This window comes from Limulus polyphemus, unplaced genomic scaffold, assembly GCF_000517525.1.
Source record: "Limulus polyphemus unplaced genomic scaffold, Limulus_polyphemus-2.1.2 Scaffold270, whole genome shotgun sequence".
NCBI classification, from domain to species: Eukaryota; Metazoa; Arthropoda; class Merostomata; order Xiphosura; family Limulidae; genus Limulus; species Limulus polyphemus.
Window position 1 is genome coordinate 467,457 of NW_013665880.1, and position 16,982 is coordinate 484,438.

Sequence of the window (16,982 nt, forward strand, 5' to 3'; positions counted from 1 at the left end):
AGAAAAAAGTTAAAGTAAGTAAGTACAGACGAGACACGACAGACAGACAGACAGACAAAAAAAAAAAAAAAAAAAAAAAAAAAAAAAAAAAAAAAAAAAAAAATAAATAATAATAATAATAATACCCCATTATAATACTCATTATAATACCATGTTTGGCTATTTTTGGAGCACAAGATTTAATTTTCCATGACCATCAAGTACAGTTGAGGTTCAAAATGGGGATTGTACATTTATACACTCTGCCCTAGTGATGTCTGTGCAATATTTCACTTTTTTGTTTCAACTTCAACTCTACCCATTTCATCAAAATATTTTTTCTAGAGTAACGTTTAAGAAAGGCACTCATAAGCATGAAAACATACACAGAACAAATGTAAAACTTTTCTTTTCTTTATAGGTATTGTTTTCACTAGGTTTTCATTCCACATTAAATAGTACTTCATTTCTAATTATACTAATACTACAATTCAGCTCAATAAAGTAAAAACAATCATGCTTTTATTAACTACACTTTGAGTTTCTTTTCAATTAGTAATAGGAAATATGTGAAATAAAAGATACTTGACCAGCATGCAAACTTGCTTCATTCAATACCCATACACGTAAACATTTTTCAAGGTTTTACAAGCAGTGCACATGCTATGAAAAGAATATCCATTTTCTATAGACATTTCTTTTTATATTAAGTATATAATAAGTAAACAGAAATAGTTGTGGAGTGAATGAAAACCAACCTACCAAGTCTAAAATTTTTATGGGATGCTTTCTCTTCCTGTAGGGATTTTTCCAGTCGACTCTTGTGTTCATAAACAACTAAATTCCAAAGAAATAATGAAAATGAAAAGAAATAAAAAGGTGCAATTCAAATCAAATAAACACCATACATTAAACTGGTTTTAAACAACAGAAAAGTGCATATCCAACAAAGATACATTAATTTAACCCCAAAACTCTTCCTGTAATGGGGAAAACATTACGACTGACCCATATGTCACAACATGATCAATGACCCATTAAAGTAAAGCACCTGTTCCTAACCTGCAAGTATGTGAATTAAGTGAGTTTTAATATTCATTTTTAACACAAGTGCAATGTAGATCAATAAAAAAAATTCAAAAGTCTGGAATAACAAACTGTATAGTTGTAGCCTCTTGGTATTACATCCCTTCTTTTTTTAATAGTTAACCATTATTAACATCAATTAGTAGCCTTATATCATTAATATTTTATGATATTTAATAACCTTCAAATTCCACATTGGTTTTGCTGTTAATTTGTCTTTGTTTTCAGTTGTGTATTCTTGGAAGAGTTATTACTTGAACTTCAACCCAGGACTTCAGAAGTAGCAAACATAAGTGATTTCCATTGGACTGGACTGTTGTCAATTAATGGAGTAGAGGTAATGATGTTCTGCTAATTTCAATGTTTTGTTTGGTATGTGTGGAAGATTTACTTAATATTTCCTTTTCTTCAAATGTGACTCTTGGGCTATTGTTCTGGTGTGTTTCTACTGTACTTGTTGTTTTTTTTCTGACATTTAAAACAGTTGAGAAATTGTAAATGTTATTGAGTCATATGTGGTGTTGGTGTTCTTGTATTCTCACTTTAACTGCTCTCATTATTTCATCAATATATTTACTGCCACATTCACATGGAATACTGTAGACTACATTTTCTCATTCTAACAAGCCTGGAGAATGTTTTATGAATACAAGTTGGGAGCTTAGGGTATTATGGCTTTTGAAATTGGTCCTAATTTTAAATTATCTGAGGCTTCACTAAAAAACTTCAAGTATGGATAAGTTACAGTGATCATAGGTATTTCTGTTCAATTTTTGTAGTTACACTTTCTGAAGAAAAATATAAACTATAGCACTCCATGTGGTTATGGAAATGAATACACTGGCAAAATTCCAAGGTCAGTTAATGTAAGAACATAAAAACATCAGTACCAAACAAGACTCAGGAACACTTACAGTTCAGCAGCTGTACTAGAATGGAAGTATTCTAGAACAATATGGCAAGTCACATCTGAAGGAAATGAGAAGTTTAAAAAATCCTTTCACATCTACCTAATGAAGAAACCTCTATACAAAATAAGCAGTGAAGTCACCATCATAAGACAACAGTACAATCCAGTGAAAGCATTTTCACCACCAGTTCTTAAGGTTCTAGGTTTGAATCACACAAATAGTTTTCAAGACAAAACACTTGAAACAACAATAAATGAATACTAACTATATAATGTGAATTACAAAGAGGTTATTAGTTTGAATATTATAAAACATATATTAAAAACAAAAGATCAAATAATAAAGATAATGCAATTATAAACCACTAATCAGTAATAGCTTTGCTTGGTAATCAGCATTCAAAAATACCTTAACATAATTATCTAATGACTAAAGAGCTTTAACTTTGGGCTAAACTTGTCTGTAAGATACAAGCACTATTCTAGGTTACCAAATATATGTGGACATTTTGTGATGATGAATAAGTAATTGCTTGTTTGTTTATGACAAGGCTACTAAGTCTATCTGTTGCTGTCCCTAATTATGAACTGATAACCAATCTGCTCAACTCTTTATCAATGAATAGTGAGATTAACTGTCACATTAAAATGTCCCCAATAGCTGAAAGGGTAAGCATGCTCACTGCCATGATTCAAACCTGTGGCCCACAGATTGAAAGTCCGATGCCATTACCACCAGGCCAATTGATGTATATAATTACATAGAAATGCTGATTTCTAGCACACAGGCATCATGAAAGTGACAAATCAAAATACTGCATATAATTTTAATTTTCTATTTTGATAAAAAAACTTTCTGAAGTGAATAAATGTAAAAATACACTAACATAATTTTCAGTAAAGACTACAAAGAACAATGTATGATTTAACTGAGGATAATAGTGAAACAAAAATGTTTATGTTTCTTGGTCCCCATGAATGGAAATAAGGAAGTTCAATGCAGATGGTATATTATACTCTCACATCTCCACAAGTAAAGAGAACAGAGATACAGATACAAGAAATATAGTAAATCTACTAAGTATATGTGTACTATACCAATTCCTATTTTCTGATCGAGATAGTCAAGAAAATGGAATTGAACTATTTGTTATAAAATGTCATTATACACAATTTCAAGTAAAAAAGGACTTTACTACAACAAAATTAAAAATAACTTGCAAAAATATAAAAGATTATTCAACATAATATAACATGCATGAAAAAAATTCAAAATTATTATGACTGCCAAGGAAAGCCTTTATTATTTACATTGCAAAAAATATAATTTATAAAACACAATTTATTTTACAAATGATCATTAATAGTGTGCTTTTTAAAACAACTACATAAATAATAAAATTCTGAAGGTACTTGCACTAAAAAGAAATCTGTAAAAGTAATCAATCAACTTTGATTATACATAAATATCTCACATTAGGGAGGTCAAGTCTTCATTCAAACTTGGTAGTATGAGTAAAATCTACATTTAAAAATCTATCATAAAACTTTGAAGTACATAGTAAAAGAACTTTGATGAAGGTTCATTAGGGGCTAAATTATAATACATTAATCTACTTTTATCTCAGCTTAATTCTTTAAATCATTAATTATTTGACTTTTTAGTAACATGTACTTGACTGATTTGTATATATATATATATATATATATATATATATCCCATTTTAATGACCATATATAGGGTCATGCAAACATTGTACCCTTTACAGCTATTCAGAAATACAGACCAAAGATATCATGAAATTTCACTCAGGCTGCAGCTCACTTTCACACATACACTTGCAAGGTTAATGACATCAAAGCCAATTATTATAATAAAAGAAAAAAAGACAGTGAAACACAAACATGCCTCAGAAAAATCATAATAATAGCATCTAATGTGTGGTTCTAATTATAAATTATATGCTAAAAGCACGTGTATTGTTTGTTTAATTTCATTCAAAACTATTCGCACTAACTTTCTCTAATTTTGAAGTGACAGTCTAGAGGGAAAACAGCAATTCAACACCACCCACTGCTAACTTGTAGACTAATCAAATTGTGGAATTTGATCAACTCTCTTATAATGCACCCAAATTGGAGAGCTCAGTCTGTTATATTTTGTTTGGTGGTAATGTGATGCAAACCATGGAACCTCATATGTATAGTCTGGCACGCAAGCCACTGGGCAACACTTAGCTCAAAGATAATCGGCTTAGTTCAATTACATTTTTTTTATTCTACACAGAGTAGTGCTTCAACAGTTTCAGCATTACATAACTGTAGATTTGCTGCACTAACATTCTATACTAAGCAATTAAGGATAAACATATGATGACAACATACATTAGTACTTTCTGTACACAGACAGACTAGCCAAGAAAATATTATGTCAAATCATAAAGCATTATAGTTATTTTAAAAATTAAGTTAATTTTCCTACACTCCAGTGTAGCCTTATTAAAAACAATATATGCTATATTTTTTACCTTGAATGATATACACATTAATTTAGTTAACTCTCAGATAGTAAAGTTTTATAACTATTTTTAGATTATTTTTATACACGAATTAACTTTTGAATGCATGCTCCTGAACAGACAGATAAAAAAATAAAATAAACATAATTCTCATATAATCTCAACAGACTCATAACATGCTTGTTACTTAAAATAGTTAGACTGCTGTATAGTTCCCTGGTACATGAAACACCTGGCATGAGCTGCAGAACAGAAACCTGTGTTCTTGTAAAACAGTGTATATGTAAAATACAAAAGTATATACACCTTGAAAATTAATATTTTTTTTATATTAAAACTAAAAATGATGCATGGTGATAAATTATATTTTGCTCAACTCCAATCATGAAAATATATAAGGACAGATGCAGAGCCTTAAGTTCTTCAAAATGGTTTTAAAAATAGTATATATTTAGAATGAACTGTATGTGTGGTACATCAAATTCCATTAGGCTTCTATAAAATACTTAAATTATAAAAACATTTTTCAAAAATTTGTATTTACTGTCTTATTTATGCATACAAACAGTAAAAAAATGTTTTTAATTAAGTTATAAGATAATAAATTATATCAAAAACATAATAAGGAGCTTTGGTATTTCAACAAGTCTTACATTTCAATGATCCATTAAACAGTTACTTCCTCTTTTAATCTTTAAATAAATACATGCATTAACATACTCACTTTTCTAACCTATGTACATGTAATATGGATTTGGATCAATATCTTTAATTTTTATCAGTCTTATTCCACTATGTTAACAAAGACATGTTTAAAATTAAGGCCTAGTGTTTCATACCCTTCAAAAACAAAGTTAAAAAAAATCACAATACTCATCTTCCCAACTGAATATTTAGAGGTACATATTAAGAATTCAACGTAAAAATAGAAGAGTAACATTCCAGTATTTGTTCTTTTACAATAAGAAAAAAAAATTACTTCATTCAGGTGTATATGTTTTTCCTTTATTGCGAACTTAGATTGATCATTATAAAACCAGCAGAAAATAACTATGATAATACTTTTAGCTCCAAGTTACCACAACCTATACTTCTATATAGTGTCACAATGTACATGAACATATCATATATGAACTGACTTAGACAACCAAGGTTTAAGCTAATGAAAAAATTGTGTGGGTAAGAAAATTACAAAATGTAGGAACACTGTTTGTTTTCTTTTACACTCCACATTCATAGTCATACTGCCTTGCACTATAGGTCACTAAAACACACACATCTTTATGGTACATCTTGGGTGTTATATCAGCTAGAAAAGTGAGGACATATTTCAATGTTAACATTTATTTCTTATAGGTACTTACCTCCTCTCAATCAAAAGCTATTTTGATCATTTACTGCCCTCTAAGTATTGCTAAAAGAATTTTAGTTATCAGCACCAGTCTTTATACCTCACCAATTTTGCACCATTTCTGAACATGTACATATCATGTGACTACTCTCCACAAATAGTGTTGAACAATCTATAATGGTGCAACTAGCTTCCTCTGTTTTTCCTACTCAATCCCCACTTTTGAGAATTGGCAGGTACTAGAATAAAAAAAATTGGTTTTAGTCGGGAAAAAGGGTGGAAAGTGTGTGAGAGGAGGTAAGTACCTATCAGAAATACATTTTCAGTGTAAGAAAATGTTAACTTCCGAAACGGACTTACCTCCTTTCACACAAAAGCTAGAATCACACATTGCAAAGGTGGAGGGCTGGTGTAGATGCACAAAGAACAAATCAAGTGGAAAGCAACCTCCCAGAATGAACAGGTGTGCTCGGAGTTGAAAAAAAAAAAGCACACCAGTGGGATACTGCACTACTTCTGGAACAGGTATTATCTTCACCCAGGAATTAGGAAAGTAACATAAAATGGGTGGAAAAGGTAATACTTACACAACTGTAAGAGCAATATGAAGGTACAAACTGCATCAACATATAACGAGATAAAAAAAGAAAATGTAATAACAACAGGTGGCTAGGGCATTTGGACTATGTTATTGATACCAAATAACCCCAACTGCAAGTAAACATAGTGCCATATGTCAAGCAACCATAATTACAAAAAGGAAGTGAGCAAATGGGTGTAACCGGACAAACTCTCAAAACCACCATGAGAGCATGAAGTACCACAAACTGAACCTGGCATTACGGGGTATTGGCATTGCTTCAACACAACCGTAAGAACAGGGAAAGCTGTAACCGGTATTACAGGCAAAATCATAACTCACTAAAACCCATAAATGTAGGGCAGAGATATCCTGTACCAAGAATTGCAAGGAGAGCAAGCAGTATTCATCCAAGTGTTGCCAGTATCACGAGGCAAACCAAGTCTCTCAAATCCAACCGTAGAAGCAGAAAAGAACCTTCTGCAAGCATAATTAATGAGAAGATAAGCATCTACTGCACACAACCGTAGGAACATGGTGTTGTCATCCTGTATCCAGAATTACAAGGAGGATCCCACATAGGCTGGCCCCAAATAATATTTGATCATTGGTTTTAGTGAGTGTGGTCCAACCAGGGGAATTGCCAGTAGGGAACCAACTTTGCCCTCTTCTCCTGAGTGGATAAACGAGCATAAGCACAGAAACACTCAAGAGGAAGCCTAAATGGTCCACTACCCCAGCGACTGGGAACTGAGAGGGTGGTAAGGACTCCCATGCTCCACTCAAAGAAAAAAAGGTGGGGAGTCTAGAGAAACATCACACAGGAGATAGTGCAATAGGTGACTGCATTTTCCTATCTTGAAAAGCAGACCGAACTCAATTAAGGAATCAAAGGGTCGAAAGGTATGGGCAGAAATCTTCTTTACTCGTGGTGTCCATGTGTGATGGTCCACTAAAAATATAAGTATAATACTTAGATATACACAAACACCAATGAGAAAGTGCCCAGTGGTCTCATAGAAACACCCCATCTCAACTGTGAGCATTATATAGTTACTGTGTTTAGGGCAGGTTTGAGACAAAGCATACCTGACCATGCATCATCTGCCACTAAGTGGGATCTGTAAAGAAGCTTAGGGAAACTGAAAGGAAAACATAAAAATGGGGAATGAGCAGACTTACCCCAGTTAAAGGTAAATGGATGTGTGCAGAATCAACATGGGAGGAAGACATTATCTACCAGAGGAAGAATCAGCCAGATCGTGCACAGAATGAGTGACATACCAGCCTGAACAACTTCTTCCAAGAGGAGGAGAAGGCTAGCAGCTAAAGACATGGTAATGTGACAAATGTAATGTGAAGAGACATTGTGAAGATGGCGACCTTCCATGAACAAGTCTGAATACGCCATCCTGACAAACCCAACCAGTGAATGTTACTGGAGACAGATCATAGGAAACAGAAGGCTTCCAAGGAATAAATAGTCAGGGAACATGAACTCCAAAAGGAAGCAGTATGAGCCACATAATGCCTCAAGGAACAAACTAGACAAAGAAGCCTACCTGGATTGGGAGTACAGGTGGGAAATCGTAGGTAAGAAAATGGGTGAAAAAGACAAACCACCTTCTCAGGCTACATAGGTGTTAGATAGGAAGGACTGGTCAAGGTAGAGGATCACACAAGAGGAATGGTAAAGGTACGAGAAACATTAATGGCATAAATATCAGAATGACGGAGTCCATAGGCAAGGAGGAGAAGAAAATAGGTATTAAGGGAAAGATGGAACAAGAAACACACAGCAAGTGGTTCGAAAGGAGAACAAAAAAAGAGCATAAAGAACCAAAATGAGACCCCAATCCAGTAACACAAAGAGACATAGAGAACAAGCAATATGGAAGGAATGGAAATGACAGGGGAGGAGAAAATGTTATGGAACCGGGAAGAATGGAAGGTGTTTAATAGACACAGTCAAAATGGACAAACCATAGTCAAACAACCGGGTGAAGAATTGAAAAAGTTGAGGAACAAAAGCCATGGCGAAGAGACCAACATTGGAAGATAAACCAACACCATGGGTAGATGATCAAGGAAGGAGGCCTGGGAGTTCCTGAAAAGAAAGACACTATACTAGGAGACAGTTTATGGGCTGAGTCAAGAGACTGGTCAAAAGCCATGCGCGAAGGTGGAGTTTGGTGACATTGGGATAAACTATGTTTAACTGAAGTTCACAGAGGAGAGACCAAGACAGAGGTAAGGGCAGGGGACATTGCACAAGTAAAGGCCAAAGTAGAGGTAACAAAGGCTGTGCAGGCCAATATGGAGCAACCAGCAGGATGATATATGGAGTACTCTGGATGAGGGATAAAACTTTGAATAGGAGTCAGATCAGATGGTAAGCATAGTTGTGAAGACTTGTCCAATCCTGACTGAAAGCATCTACATCCAGAATTGATGGGAGTGGTACGGGAAACCAAAAGGATGGAAGTTTGGTGTCCTAGTGTATGGTAAAGGCATCGATAAGCAGCGTCCCCAGTTGAGAAAACATCCATTGAAAAACATGTGGATGAAGGGACCACTCCATGGGGCAAACCTGGTTGGGAAGACATAAATGATCAGCAAATAGATTCGTGGCTTCAGGAACATGGCAAGCTAACACCACCATGTTGTGACCGTGGCACAGAAAAAAAGATCCAAAGTCCAAAAACACAAAGACTTGGATATGGTTCCACCTTGCTTGGTAATACAATTGATGGCAGTGGAATTTTTGGAGTGGACCATAACCACCCTCCCCCACAGGAGTGGAAGGAAATGGGAAAGCCCCCAACCCACCAAAGATGCAACCGTGAACAAGTGTAACTCTAGACGAAATGGAGGAATGGGAACCCCCACTTTGGTCTGATCCCTGTTGAGCCACCAAATGAGGTTCACCCTGATCACAAAAGGAAGAGTAACAAGATGGTCTTAGGGAAAGTTCCACTGACTGAGAAGTGTCCACTGAAGTGAATGCATATGAGCTCGGCCCATGGGAATGAGAGCTTTGAAGGAAGCCCACATCCCCTAAAGAGATAGAACCTCTTGAGCAGCAAGATACGGACAGGTAAGGCCCTTTGTGACTGCCTGTTCCACATCCCTGAGACCAAGAAGAGATGCCTAGGTCCAACTGAGGTGTGATTTGAAGAAAATCCCCAAATGAATCAGGTATTAAGTGGGGTAAGAATAGACTTCTCCAACTTGATCAGGAAACCCACTCGTGCTGTAGAAGTAAACGTGTGTGATTCACTGATTGCAAACAGAAAAGGCAAGCAGGAACCAGTCATCCATATAATGATGAGTGTGAAGACCCAGCAAGTGAAGGTGATGAGCAAATGAGGGAACCACATGACAAAAAACAGAGAGACCAAATGGCAGTGACCTGAACTGGAACACCTGAACCTCATGGATGAACCAGAGAAAACAACACAAATCTAAAGCAATGGGAATGTGAAGATAGGCATCTGTCATGTCGATTTTGGTCATCCAGAATCCTGAGGAAATCACTCACTGAAGTGAGAGGTAGAACTCCATGGTGAAGTGAGAGGGCTCCACAAAGGAATTCGGCCAGAATAGATCTATAATTGGTTTCCAATCACCTGTCTTTTTGGGGACAACAAAGAGATGGGAATAAAACCCAGATGAGTTGAAACCACCCACTTGAAAGTTTCTTTGTGTAAGAACTCTTGAATGGCCTCAGCAAGATGACTGAGAGAGAAAGGATCCCAAGGAATAGGAAAGGATATTGGGGAAAGGGAATGGGAGAACCAGAACCAAAGGCAGTAACTTTCCAACAAACCCGTAGAACCCAAGGATCTGTCATGAAGTGTCACCACACGGTTAAGAAGTGGAGCAATCTGACCCCCAACGAGACAGTGAACTTCTGAAGTGTCACCAATTACACTGCTGTCTGTCTGAATGGGCACCCATAAAATGGGGATAAGGATGGGAACACCTTGAGGAAGGCAAAGGATGAGGTGAGGAAGAAAGAGGGCGGGAAACCAGGATAAGCAAATCCTGGGAGGTATTGGGAGGCCAAGACAAACGTGTGGTTAGGGAGGATAAGGAGCTCCATCAATCCATGATTCTAGGGAATCTGGACAACCCCCAAAGACAGAATCATGTAGAAAAGGGGTCTGTTGGAGATCTGGTAGGGATGAAAAGGGAAGAAGAACCCCTTCCAGTAAAGCATCCCCTCCCTAAAAAGTCCCAACAGCAAAGTAGCCAGGTATTGAGGGAAAAAAGGGCGGAGAGCGATAAACGAGCCATGGTGGCCCAAAGGAGGGTCCTGAGCTATTCTGAAAAGACATTAGAGGCTTGATGAAAAGCCTCAGATATTAATTGGAGGTAGGAAAAGTGACATAAGAGTGAGGTCAGGGAGAGGCAAATCCTGGAAAATTGTGCCTGATTGAAGCAGACAGAAGCCCCACAGGGCAAGTAGAGGATCTAAATGCTGAAAACATAAAAAAGGGATCTGAGGCACGATGATAAGACAAGGCATATTGATTCAACAAATGAGGGGGAGATGGGGCATCCCTACACCCGACTGTAGTTGATCAGAAAATTTCTAAGAAAGAACATTAATGTTGGGAGAAGGAGGAAAAACATAATAATCTGAATGTAGATTTTCACCCAGTAAGGCAGAAGAGGAATCATAGGTTATAAAGGAAATACCTAAAACATGACATACTTGATTGACAAGTTGTAAGAAGAGAGTGGAAGATGACATGTCCTGAACATGTGTAGATTGTGACAGACCAAAAAAAGGAATGTGCCAGAAAAATAGAGTCCACATTTTCTGCTTCATGATGTTAGTCCTTCTCAGAAGCATGGTCAGGAGGACAAGAAGAAGAAATCACTGGCCGAACATAAGACTCTTAACTCCCTGCAAATCACGTCTTGAATTTCCTCAGCAGATAAAGTTAATCCTATGTTCTGGGAAGTCATGCCATAGGCATTGTTTTCGATGGTGGGAATATCACTGTCCACCACATTAAATTTTGAATTCATATTAAAAATGTAGAATTCAGAAACGAGAAGTTAGTTGAATGCAAATTGTAGAAACAACTGAAAACAAATGTGAAATGTAAAAAATTGTGAAATTAAACTTTGACTAAAAAAGTAACAAAGCACAATCAAAAACTGTAGTCACACTTAGAAAAATTAAACACATGTCTAAACTGTGTCATGCCAATTGAGAAATTGGGGACTAAGTGGGAATAGCAGACAGAGCAAGTTGTCCCATTATAGGTTGTGCAATACTATTGGTGGAGAGTAGTCACATGATATGTACATGTTCTGAAATGGTGCAAAACTGGTAGGGTATAAACACTGGTGCACTGATTACTAAAATTATTTTAGCAATGCTTAGAGGGAAGTCAATGATCAAGACAGCCTTTGTGTGAAAGAAGGTAAGTCCATTTTGGAAGATACTATTCATTAGTGAAAGGTCTGTAAAGATATGTTTTAAGAGCTTTAGTGTCATTAAAACAAACACATTTTTATGGTATGTCTTGGGTGTTATATCAACTAGAAAAGTATTCAAAGATACCATTCATTAATGGAAGGTCTAAAGAAAAGTTCTATGAGCTTCACTAAATATACAGTAAGCTTCAAGTCAATGCAATGTTCACTAACATAAACTGTGATGTTTCAAGATTACTTGTAGAGCCATAAAGAAAGCATAATTTACCTGTAATAAAAACAAAACAGAAAAGCTGTAAGCTCATATTATTGTAAACACATTTAGTCACACAAAAATCATCTACTATTTGTAAAGTATTTAAATAATACTATACACGTCTTAGTGAATTATTTTATTATTACTAAATAGTTACATCTTGTAGATTACCTTTTTACATTTTATTTACTGTGTATGTGTGTGAAAAAACTTAAGAGAGTTGGAGTTGCTTGTACATTGGTAAGCGTTTGTGTGTGTGTGTGTGTGTGTGTGCGCGCGCGCACGCGTAATAAGCAGGTCTCATACATCTCCAATCATTCTATTGATATTACTGGCATAAGGAAACTTAAAACATTTATTTTATTTAAGAATATTTAAAATAAGCAATATGAGCTGGTTTTAGTCATATTATAAGATGTGTATCATTACATGGCTCTGAAGAACCAAGTGAGTAGTGTTAATATGGGTTGGTTTTAGCCGTATTAGACATGTTTCACTACTTGGCTCTGAAGAACCAAGTAAGATAACAAGTGTTTACAAAAGACATTCTTATTTATGTAGCAATGAAATTTTTCACTTGGTTTGCTGACAACAAATTTTCTTCACTGGTTGCAAAAACTTTATTATTTTGACTACTCAGTTATTAAAAGAAATACATTTTATAGTGGAAGAACTTGTGCAGTGAACATACATACAAATTAGTACCTAAATTAGGTCAATGTCCCAATCTATGGGTATTTTTTAAAATTTAAACCTTAAAATTAATAAATTATGACAAAAAAAACAAAAAAGCAGAGAGAAAATTAACTGGTTATTTTCTGTATTAATACCAAATAAACTGATATAAATAACAACAAGAATCAGTTAAAATTTCATTGTTCATTGAATAATGGTAATGAACAACTAAGAAACAAAAATTATTTGTACGGATATTTTTATCATGGTGTATTTATCTACATATGACGTTGTGACTCAAATGCATTCATGAGATTATTTACTGTTTATTTCCAAGATTCAGAAAGACATTTAATGCTCTTTAATTTCACTTATAAATTGTGATTGTGGTGCTTGGCTCAACCTGTCATCTTCATAACTATCAAAAAATAAAATGTTGTTAAACTTTATGTACATTAATGAAAAAATATATTAAAAAAAAACAAAAAAAACTCAACATAAAAACTTTAAACACATTCACATTTCTCTGTTAATTGGTTCGCATAAAGGTCACAGTGTCAAATCTTGAACCTTTGAATCAATGATGCTTTATTAGGTTATACACCTAGTGACATTTTTCAAAAACCCAACCTGATGAAAGCCCTGAATTAATTTAACTAATTCAGTTGTAGTTAAATAACTAAGGCAATAAATTTAGTTCAAAATCATAAAGTTTATATTCAATTACGAAGAAATTATAATTCTTTAACCTTTTCCTAAAGTTCAGAATTTTATATGGAAGACTTCTTACACAACTTTATATCTATACTGATTCAGTAACACTTACTGAACCTAACTATGTGGACTTTTATTTTCTAAATGCTGTTCAATTATTTGCTATACAAAGAAAATCATCACCATTAGTCAGGAAAATCTTTAAACCAAAAATCACAATTTCAACAGAATTTCAATGTTCTGATAACATTATTTGTACAGTACTAATAAAGAGAAATTACTTACATCAACATAACAAAATACATGTGTATCCCTTCATTACTAACCTTGTAATTGTGCTGATAATGAATCTCGCTGCTGAACACATTTATCTTGTGACTTCTCTACAATTTTCAGCTGTGAATGAGTTCTGCTAAGAAGGTATACAGTCAAACACATGGCACATATCACAAGACCATAGAGAAAATTTCTTGCTTTAGAATTCCTCATAGTCACACCACTACTCATATCGCTTTAAAATCTGACAAAGAGAAAAAAACCCTCTCACATCTATTAAACACTTTAGATTAAATGTGAATACAGAATACATTCAAAAAGTTCACACAAAATGGTGCAGAAGAAGTTAAAAGTATATGGATGAGCTAGAACACACAACAAAATAAGTTTTTAATTTCAAAAATCAAACATTCCTGCAAACCAGTCATTAGGCTTTCATATAGAATACAACTGTATTAAAAACAACTATGATGCTGGTAACTAATCATAAACTCACAGAATTTATACAAATACTAATAAAGTACTTTGCCCACATTAACCATATAGCAAGTTTGTTTAGCACACACATATATATTTTAAAAAATGATTTTCAATAAAATCCAATTTTCAAACTATGGTAAGTGGTGCTAATGACAGTAATAAGCAAAAAGGTTAATGTAAAAATTATAAAATTCTTTAACAGGTTTTTGGTTGAAAGTTGAAGAGCAATACAAATCATTACTTAGCACTGCTTTAACATTTTTAATGCCTTCTACAACTTCTACTTGCATGAAACTGAATTATCAACTCTGATATCATTGATAAATTCAGATCATGACTGAATGTTGAACCTGACATATGCTTAACATTTGAAAATCATTTATTGGTCTAGAACATATATTATGCTAGAAAACAAACTGTTTTATGAATATGGTATCAAATTTATAGAACTTACATTATGTTTAAGTATCAGCCATATTAAGGTAATGCTCTTTACTATTATTCTTAAAATCTGTAATGCTCCCAAAACTTTAATTGGCAAAAGTACTGTATACTGCTGCTTTTTTTCTTTCCTAATTTAAGATTTATTTCCATGACTATGAATACTTTAGTAGCACATATCAATTTTCAATCAAAGCAAGACTAAAAATAAACTGAAGCATAGCTAATTGAATATAGTTTCCTTGTGTTCTTACTTATAAGCTAATATTAGCTCTGTATCAGCAAGCTGTGCACATAGAGGGAAAATAAAAATCAATCTGGCAATAAATACAGCTAATTGAGTATATTTTTCTTGCGTATAAAGATGAGAAGCCATTGTTTTATCACTTAGGTACCCATGCTATTAATATTTTCAGTCATAACTAAAAATACTTAGAAAAATTATGATACCTTCCTCGCTTAACATATTTTAATCCTGTAACATTTATTTAATTTCAGATTTTTCCTAAAATAAAATACAGGTAACAAGGAAAAACTCTTTATCCCAAAAATTGCATTGGAGATGCAGTAGCATAACTTTAGAATGCATGTTTTACCAGCAAAGTTAAGTCTCCAAGTCTAAAGAATTAAGATGGTAACGTATATAGACTAAAACTTTCATATATTGTCCTTTATATATTAAAAAAACAACATAAAGTACTGCTAACTCCAAATATTAAGTAAGATGCTTACAAGATAAGCCAGCCCACTAGAGACTAGCAAACATATTTTATAGGATAGGTTTACTTTCACAAACGATACTCCCTCTAGAAAAAAAAAAAAAAGATAAATTTACAAAATCTACCAGATTTTGAAAGGAGTGTTTAGGACCTTTCCAGTATATTATTAAAACCAAAGCTTTTATTTTAATGAAGTAATTTCTATTAAATACTCAAGTATCCAGTTCTTGGCAATTAAAAATATTCAATACTCTATTTAAATTTTCTTTCTATATTCAGCAACATAATTGAAATTTGTATTCTAAGCTAAAGAGGTGCCAATATAATTTATTTAGGCAACATTTAATATGCTGTACGTAATCCCTACAAATTCACACTATTTTTTTCTTGCCCATTCTATTTTAACATGGTCTATATTTTTCAACTGCTTTGGTTTTTTAACATGCCAATTTCAAATTCAATGTAAATTTATCAAATAATTCATTTATTATATACATATTTGAATTTGAAATACAGATACCCGGGTAAAAAAAACGGGTAGTCTTCCTATCGGAGCACTGGTAAAGTGGTAGTTACTTTCACTTACTTTAGTTTTGGAGAATAAGCTTAAAAGTTAACTGTTTCAAAGTCACTCTACAGGCCCAAGATGTTGCGGTTTAAAAGTACACGAATTAAATATTAACAAACATAAATTAACGCCACTCGTTAGGCTTAAGTGTACTATATGACTATTAGTACTAGTAGAAAGTATCCATACACCCAAGAGCTTCGGCGCGACAGAAGGACAACAACGTCGGTAAGAAAAAAGTCCTGAAACTGGGATTTAGAAACTTATGGATAATTTAACAGAGATTCTGATCTGTCTCTCTTTTCTCCATACTTTATGTCAACTTAACAAAAAATACCTATAAAAGAATAAGAATACATAATAAAATAAGAAATGTTTCATTTTCTCAAAACTGGTGAAAATTTACAAACCACTCCATGACTAAATCGTAAATTATTTTATGTGTAAATTTTGAATCTCTGATCTTACCTACAAACCCAAACAAATTATTTTCGGCCCCCTAGTGTCAGAGATATGTTTTAACTGATCTTGCTTTAAACCTCATCGAGTATCTTCGATTTCACAACGTGGCACGATTTTGACCATTTTGTAAATTTTATATTTAAATTCACAAAACTTCACAATAATATAGTTAATTTGGTTAATATCATTCTTATTATGCAATACTAAGAAAGGAATATTACCTACTGTATATCTGTTCACAGAGCTATTCTGCTCTTTTATATCCAATTTTAATTAGTTATATTATTGTTGGGTATTTTTCTAATACAATTTATTTGTTAGCTTGAGGAAGCTGCGGGTCGTAGGCTGCTTAGAAAACTTAGAGTTGGGAAGCAAGTTTAGTCCTTGCAAATTCGAACGTAGATAATAAATACAAGATAAGTGAGAAGTGTGTGGGATTATGTCAAAATAGAGAATTAACCAGTTATTGTGTTTGATATCGCGGTTACTTATGACATGCAATTTGTTTTACG

At 33.9% G+C, this 16,982-nt stretch overlaps 1 protein-coding gene across 6 annotated transcripts in view; it reads right to left on the reverse strand.

Moving 5' to 3' along the window:
• Nucleotides 1-16,497, reverse strand: part of LOC106456905 (Golgi integral membrane protein 4-like) — a 63,461-nt gene extending 46,964 nt beyond the window's left edge. The window contains exons 1-3 of one of the 6 annotated variants that reach the window (XM_013916279.2): nucleotides 16,477-16,497; nucleotides 13,851-14,044; nucleotides 742-816 (exon numbers count right to left, since the gene is read on the reverse strand). In XM_013916279.2, coding sequence (XP_013771733.1) covers nucleotides 742-816; nucleotides 13,851-14,031 — 256 coding nt within the window. In that variant the 5' untranslated portion in view covers nucleotides 14,032-14,044; nucleotides 16,477-16,497. The other 5 variants (XM_013916278.1, XM_022382688.1, XM_013916277.2 and 2 more) reach the window with 5 other exon arrangements.
• Nucleotides 16,498-16,982: the final 485 nt, after the last annotated feature.